Source organism: Vanessa cardui, chromosome 7 (assembly GCF_905220365.1).
Source record: "Vanessa cardui chromosome 7, ilVanCard2.1, whole genome shotgun sequence".
Lineage (NCBI taxonomy): Eukaryota > Metazoa > Arthropoda > Insecta > Lepidoptera > Nymphalidae > Vanessa > Vanessa cardui.
The window spans coordinates 13,193,556-13,201,597 of NC_061129.1; the positions used below are offsets into that span (position 1 = coordinate 13,193,556).

Below are 8,042 nucleotides of genomic sequence, written 5' to 3' on the forward strand. Positions count from 1 at the left end.
TGAATGAACACGTTTGATTGGTCATATGGCTCAGTACCCCTTAGTCGGTGAAGCTTCTTTGATTTTTTTTTTTTGTAGACGCTTTACCTTTATTTGTATTTTATTTAAAGTTTTATTATATATGTGTATGATTTCAGCAATGCATAGATTGGCTAGATACACTCCATATGCAAAATTACGCTTGATATATTTTTTATTTTGGCCGTATTAGTTAGTTTGCAATCCCGAACTAAAACAGCAGAGAGAGGTTTTCAGTAGCTTTTTTTCTACAGATTACGAAATCCCCTCTAGACCTTCCGCGCATATCACGAATCGGTTTCCAGCGACCCGTGTAGCGTATCACATACATTCGAGTTCCGATGTTTGCATTCGCGATATAAACTTTTGTTTGCTGCGTGCTGTAGCGCGCTGAGTGATGACATGGCATGCGTTGTTACTGTATAATACTACCATGATATACTTTTCAGAGATTGGTATATTATGTATTTTTTGGTTTTTAAGAAAAATCGCCGGGTAGATTAATTTTTTCGTTTTCCATTTTTACTGAGTCGATAATTGTATTTTGAGAATGTATTGAAAGTAACTGTAACTGGCAGCCCTGCGTGCGGCTCGCAGGGCTCCGTCGCATGTTGCTGTGTGATGCCATACATGTATAGGAAACATTTCAGAGCGTGTGAATGATGAACCACAGTCGACACGTGGAAGGTCTAAATATTCCACTTACCAGAATAACTTTAAGGCGGGGAGGAAATCTAGCTCTCTTATGAACTTGTGCGGTAAGACACGTTTGAATAAACACAGATGTAACTTGTACAGGCTTCACTCACGGTAGCCGGTGCCCTGCTTGGTGAGGTTCTTTTTTCGTTGCAGCACGAAGGGGGATGTTACGTCTGTAGCGGAACATGTTCACGCTAGTTATACAAAATTGTAATCTATGAATCCATACATCACGTCCACATCCGTTTATCTTTTTTTTTAATTTTGTATATTTTTAAAAATAAATGATTGTTACAACTCACAGCTTAAAAATGTTTTTAGTGGCGGCATTAATTATTCATATTTGGACACAATTTATAAACTAATTTGACAGGACTAGAAAATACCGCAATCCTTTCTATTTGCATTCACGAGAAAGAGATGGCATTATGTTTAATTCTGTTATATTTTATAAAATAGTTGACTTATCGATTCGTTTTTGAAACAATGGGTTTTAAGCTAATAACATCCCCCTAGTGCGTATTCTGTCTTGTGCACATCAAGTTTATTTTGGGTCGTAGTGATTATTTTGTCATATGTATCGTTGCTGCAAGGTTGTGGTTTATTTTCGAAAGGTAATATATCTTATTATATTTATGAGATGCATGCTCCTATTTATAATTTTATTTCAATTGGTGTTGGTATGACATCGTCTGCTAAGATTTGTGCTAAATATTTAACAGAGAAATCGATTGTTATTTTTATACAAAGAATTTAGTTATCAATGAAACTATGCAATTTAACACAATGTGTATTTTACATATTTTCAATTCCTGTTATTTATTTTTTTATGTTAAGTTAATATTATTTATTTATTTCCATAGTTATTCTGCAAAAGTTTATTTAAATTAGTAAAAGAAAAATGTACTTCGCCCTTTTACTTTAAAAAATTAGTACATTTTTTAGTCTACATTTTTGTTGTTTTTGATATTTTTTTTTTAAATGCTTATCATAGACAAGATACATAAACAATACAAGCTTTCTGTTGGTATAAGTTTGTGCCTAATAATTTTGTTTTGCGATAGCTGACATTTGTTCATATGAATGGTCAGAACGCTTGCCGATGTAATCAGATGCTTCATGTCGTAGAAAATTATAGATATTATTTTTTATCTCCAGTATTCGCGTAATATATCGAAAACAAATAATTTAAAATTATTAGCTTTTTTAGGAATAGAGTCAGTGATTTAGATACATATTTTAGTTTTTTTTTTTTTTAATAGAGTATAAAACACATTAAAAATATCATAACTTTTCTTTGCTAATCCTAAACTTATGCTAGATTAATAATACGTATACTAACTGGGAAACTAATATTCGGCCTTCTATTGTTATTATTCTTTGAATAAGTTTATTTTTTCTAGTTATGAAAACAATAAAAATGTAAATTATATCTATGAAATCTTGACTTAAATCTAAATAAGTATTTTAGCGTCAGAGGACTCTAGACTTTGACAGAAGATAGAGAACGGTGATAGAGCAGTTTCTGTCGAATCTCTCCTTACAAATATTTCCATATATATAGTATTTTTTATTTTTATTATATATATAGTATTTTTTTTCAACTGTGAATTTAGATTAAATAATCTTTAATAAACTATTTATTAACAATATACAATTTTTAAATTATTTAATTAATTATATTTAAAATGTGTCTCAAATATATATTCATTAGAAATATTTTCTTAAAATTTTTTGGAGGTTTTTATGAAGGTCTGTTGACCGTCACTTTTAAATAGTTTGTACATGTGAGAATTTTATTTTAAAGATTTTGGAATATACACGAGCAAAGTTACATTTAATTTTATATTTCAAAATCAAGTCATTTCGAAAATATTTATTTATATTACTATACAATGTTGATAATATTCTATTCATATAACAAAGAACCTAGGTATTTACAATGAAAATCATTACTTTCTATCGACTACAACGGTTTTTAAGCATATTTTTTGCGATGCATATAAAAATCATCGCAATCGGTGTCACTCGATGGTCAAAAGCAACAATAGTATCACGGTCGGTCGTTTCGACTGAGCGCGCGAGGGCCGTGCGAGGGCCGTGCGAGGGCCGTGCGAGGGCCGTGCGAGGGCCGTGCGAGGGCCGTGCGAGTACAGTGGCGCGTGTGCAGACTCGGGGCTGGGCCGCGCCACGCCGCCGCGCCGCGCCGCGTCGCCCGGCCTGCGCGCGCTGGGCTCGCCGGCGTCGGGGCCCGGCTCGCTGCCCGGCGCGCTGCCCGGCGCCATCGGCAAGCGCCGCCACGACGACTCCTCCGACGTGTCCTCCACGCACTCCTCCATCATGGACTACTCGGGTGAGTGCCTGAGTGGCGTACAACTTGTAGAGGACTTGTCGAGTATTGTAGATCGATTGTTTATTTGAACGGCAAAAATTTAGTTTGTAAGAACAATGAATGTTAATGAGGGTATCTTTTTCCTTAACTCGAGGGTCACCTTATTGTGTTAATTTAAATTTGGAATGGTGTTCTCGGGCCAAAAAATTACCCTCATTACTAGATATTTATGATAGAATATATTATGAAAAACGTATAAAAAACAGAAGATTCAGCGCAACCGAATAATTTATATTTTTTGCATAATTAGACATTTATTTCACTTTTAAAGCAACCTACCGAGAACGACGTAAAGGTTTAAGTTAAACTTTACTACGTAGTAGTTAAGTTCACGACTAACTGCATACCGAACACACAGTCACGAGTAATGTCAGTTTAGCGATGTCATGCCAACTACCTTTATGAGTTACTTTAAGGCATGGTTTGAGAACAGTTCTTGAATGAGAGCATTTTGTAATTGTGTTCTAACAAAATGATTTTGTCCCTCGTTGATCGTTATCGCTTAACATTCGCTTCCTCACACAGAATTGAAATTAACACCATCACGGCACACACATCAATGTCGCATCATTTGCCTCATGTTCGATTCACGTACTTGTTGTTATAGATATTACTTGCAATTGAATTATTAATACTGTTATGAAAAACGTTTAGTTTAGATTTTAGTGTCAGCCTAGGATTTTCGTAGTATATTTTGTACACACTTTAAAACAAATTTATGGTACATGCCATTTTCGAGATTTATTTCACTCCACTGACTAGATGGGCTTATAGATACCACAGTTTTTAATAATGAAAAGCTACTGATTATTCTGAACGCGTCTAGAAAGTTGCCTCCCTGTACCAGGTCCGCGATTATACAAACAGCCGGCGACGAAATCGAATCGCGGGATAATGCTGAACGCGGTGGAGTACTGCGTGTTCCCGGGCGCCGTCAACGCGGAGGCGAAGCGCCGCGTGCTCGAGGAGATCGCGCGCTCCGAGAGCAAGCACTTCCTCGTGTTGTTCCGCGACGCCGGCTGCCAGTTCCGGGCGCTCTACAGCTACTGCCCCGACACCGACACCGTGGCCAAGCTCTACGGCACCGGGCCCAAGCACGTCAACGACCGCATGTTCGACAAATTCTTCAAGTGAGTGCCTCGTCCACGACGCGAAAAATTGTATCTTACCCATAAATCGAAATAGCTCATTTTTTATTAAAGTTATTAATTTCGGGATATTTACCATGTTTTTTACGAGACAAGTTCTTGTTCTCGTACAAATGTCTTGTTCACGAGACAAGTTCTTGTTCTCGTGAACAAGACATTCGTAGACAATGTCGAAATATCGAGCTCCACCGAACAAAAATAAAAAACATGGTAAATATCCCGAAATTAATAACTTTAATAATAAAAATAACCATGTTAATTTAAAATCCTATATAGCTTAATTTTAATCATGAATATAATTATTCTTTCAGATACAACTCGGGAAGTAAATGTTTCTCTCAAGTTCATACGAAACATCTCACTGTCACGATCGACGCATTCACGATACACAACTCGCTGTGGCAGGGCAAGAAGGTGCAACTTCCCAGCAAGAAGGACATGGCTCTCGTCATATAGAGAAGGGCGCGCACGACGCGAAGTCGAGCCTTGTCTTCGCCCAAGTCACGCCGGTGTCAGCGCGGCCCAATCGCGTCGCAGGCCGTCACGCCGACGCTCATTGCATTTCCGAACCTGCCACGTGATTGGTCCGATGACAGATGACGACCGAGTCGGTCGACGTAACTAGTTAAAGAGTCCACGATTTCTAGTCGCAGGCGGCGTCGAGTCGAGCCTTATTACTCTTCAGTTTAAACGCTTCGGTAGCGATTAAAGCCAGTGTTGTATTCTCGGTTAGTGCATTTCGCGAGGTGAGAACCGTTAATTTAATGTACTATACAGGTTGTTGACTGCATTTACTAAGTCTTAATGATCACAGATTAAACAAACTAATTTTAATCTATGCCACTAAGACGGTTGAATGCAGCGTGTGGTGTGTTGTCGACCGGAGTTATTGTTCGATAACCGGTAACGTAACTGTGTCTAGTAAGTCATTTGCGACGCTCTTCGACATTATGCGATTGCGAATGAGGTCTGTGTCATATTGTACAGTTAGAATGGATAGGAGGGTCGAAAACTCGAAGATTGGAAGAAGCTCGTAGCCTAACTGGAATGTTATAGAAATCTTAAAATATATTGGCTTTAAGGCGTTGTTTACGATTTTAACGTGTTTTAGCGTATTCATTGCTTAGGTAAAATGCATTGGCTTTAATAAAATGTATGTTAAAACGTGCGACACACGTTCTAGTTAGGTTATGAGTGTGAAGATAGCGGTTGTGTGTATCGAATGGTCCGAAAAGCGTTTTGTTTTTATTTTACGTGAGTTACGTTTGATTTAGGTTTCGTTTTCACTCTTTAAAAGGAAATCATTAAATTAGTAATTTCGAAAGTTACAAAAATATATCAATTTTTTTACAGACTTAATATGTGATATAGGCTGAGAAGTATAAAACGTATACCAATTTTTAATGTAAGCAAAATAAGTTTATAATTGAGATGTGACTTTCGAAATGACTATAAAATCCACTAAAGTAGTGGCCAGTCGTACCATAAACTTTTCACACTGGTGTACAAATAAATATAAAAGATAAAAATACAATAAGAATTATAATATGACTATTATTTTAAGTGATTAATTTTAACATCGATTTTCTTTAGACATTTTACTTTTTTTTTAACGATCTATCGGGGTCCAAATTTGTACACGAGTGTGACAAAGCGCTCACACGTTTGCACTCGTTCAGTTCGATACAAAGGGATCATTGTACGCGATGTTGCCATATGTATTAGTGAGATGGTCGATACGTTCCAGTGATTTCTCTCAAAGGATGTCCCAGCTAGGATCAGAGTCAGTTGTAATGCTCTTAGATAAATCAGTTTGATAACTCTCACGAGCGCGACGGGCTCAATTTTGACGTTTGTATATTTTATTCACTGCCATTTTGTTATAATACTCAATTTTAAACAGCAGTTTTATACGCGATGTATCTGGAACGTTGTTTGGTAATTCTCGATTAGTGACTAAGATTTTAAAATGTTGTTATAAACATTCCTTGGCGCCAAAGGTTAGGGGAATAACCAGATAGCCGTCGTTAGAAATACTAGCTCGAATTTGGAGATTTTTATACAACCGAGTTTCATGGAAAAGCGATGAATACGAATCGTCGAACGTCAAAATATTCACGGATGTGTGAGAGTTATCAAATAATAAGCAATGCCTTGTTATGTCTCTTAAGAAAATAACAAATTCACAAACTAATCTTTGCTTACTCGTAATATGTAACTTGTTAGTGATTATTTCAATTGACTGGAGTTATGATTAAGATAATGAATATTCGTTTAAATGACCTTCATTTATGTTGATTAAAATCAGATTTTTTACTGCTTGTATAGCTAAAATAAGACAAGGCACATTTTACGTGGTAATTGTACTGCCTTATTCTGTAAATAATTGTTTTCTTTTTTGTATACAGCTATTTATTAAAACGATGTTAAACGAAAAATTGATGAATATCATTTTTCATTGTTCAATGATTGGTCATCAATTATATACTACCGATAGTGTATGGTATGCAAATATATTGTATTATTAAAAAGCATAACGAAATAATATTGAATTTCATATTAAATAGTTGTTTTATTTGTACATAAACATTTCTCATATTTTTATATAAGAATTAATTAATTATAACTAATATTCTTAAAATTAAAAGACGTCGAATTAAGTGTGGTAGGTACCCTTCTCTTTAAATTCCTTCGGTTTAAATAATGGAAGACAAATAATAGCTAATTTTTAATCCTTAAGCTACTTTCGAGGAGATGTAACATTGTAGATTTGTTTTGACTTAAATAAACCACATGCAGCTTCAAGCACAAATCCTATAAAGCAGTTCAAAATGACACATATAGCCTCCATATTGTTCTGACTGGATTCCAATTTAACTTTAACACGTTCACTGCCACCTAAATTTTTCCTATGCTCATAGCGATGCCGCCATACATAATGCCGCGAACACGCTAAGCGTGTCCCCGGCATCGCTAGATAAATTGTATGGACAAGCGTAGCGTGTCCACTGGCACAGGAACAAAAAAAATATTATTTTTTTGTTAAAACGGTCTTTGTTAGTTAATATTTCTTGTGTTATGCAATAATTAAGGTGTTTAGAATAATGTTGTCAGTGTTTTATCCTGGAATTATGACAAAAAACCGCTTTTATGGTAAGTAAACATCATAATGTAATCAGTGGTTGTAAAACTTTTTAATAAATTCCCACATATCATATTTATATTGGTGTCGAATTTGATATATACTTTTTATCGCGTTATGATTTAGTTCGTATTTCAATAAAAAAATTGTTCATGATATATACTGTTACCTGTTATCTACTGTTGTATCCCTGCAAAGGACGCGGGTCAGTTTGAAAGTAGCAAGGTATAATCAAATAAAATAAAATAGAACTTTCAATACAAATTAAAATTTCGCTTCATAAAGTGTCCATAAAAATCCACCTTCTTTTTTTGTTTTCTCAAATACATACTTATTAATTTCTAAAATGAATTTTTATCTCACTTGTTTCGTTCACTTTCTTATTAGTTGCTAGAAATGTTCAAAGGTCATAGGATATCGATTCGGTGCACATGTCTTGATATAATAATAAAGAACAATTAAATAAGTAATAATTAATAAACAAATAATTAAAAAATAATCAAGCTTCTTGTAAGCTAAACTCGTTTTATTGTTTCATTACTTCAATTCTTGTAACACGAATTTGAAGTTGACATGAGTTTACATTTTTAAGGTAAATCAGCCTTATTTAGTGTTTAATTTTATATATTTGGTGTATGTATGT

At 35.1% G+C, this 8,042-nt stretch overlaps 1 protein-coding gene across 6 annotated transcripts in view; it reads left to right on the forward strand.

The window, feature by feature from the left end:
• LOC124531035 (patronin) overlaps positions 1-6,821 on the forward strand; it is a 57,517-nt gene extending 50,696 nt beyond the window's left edge. For all 6 annotated transcript variants that reach the window (XM_047105446.1, XM_047105443.1, XM_047105448.1 and 3 more), the window contains 4 exons: positions 669-776; positions 2,888-3,070; positions 3,957-4,239; positions 4,569-6,821. In XM_047105446.1, the coding sequence (XP_046961402.1) occupies positions 669-776; positions 2,888-3,070; positions 3,957-4,239; positions 4,569-4,713 (719 nt within the window). In that variant the 3' untranslated portion in view covers positions 4,714-6,821. The remainder of the gene's footprint in view (positions 1-668; positions 777-2,887; positions 3,071-3,956; positions 4,240-4,568) is intronic.
• The last annotated feature ends 1,221 nt before the right edge of the window (positions 6,822-8,042 follow it).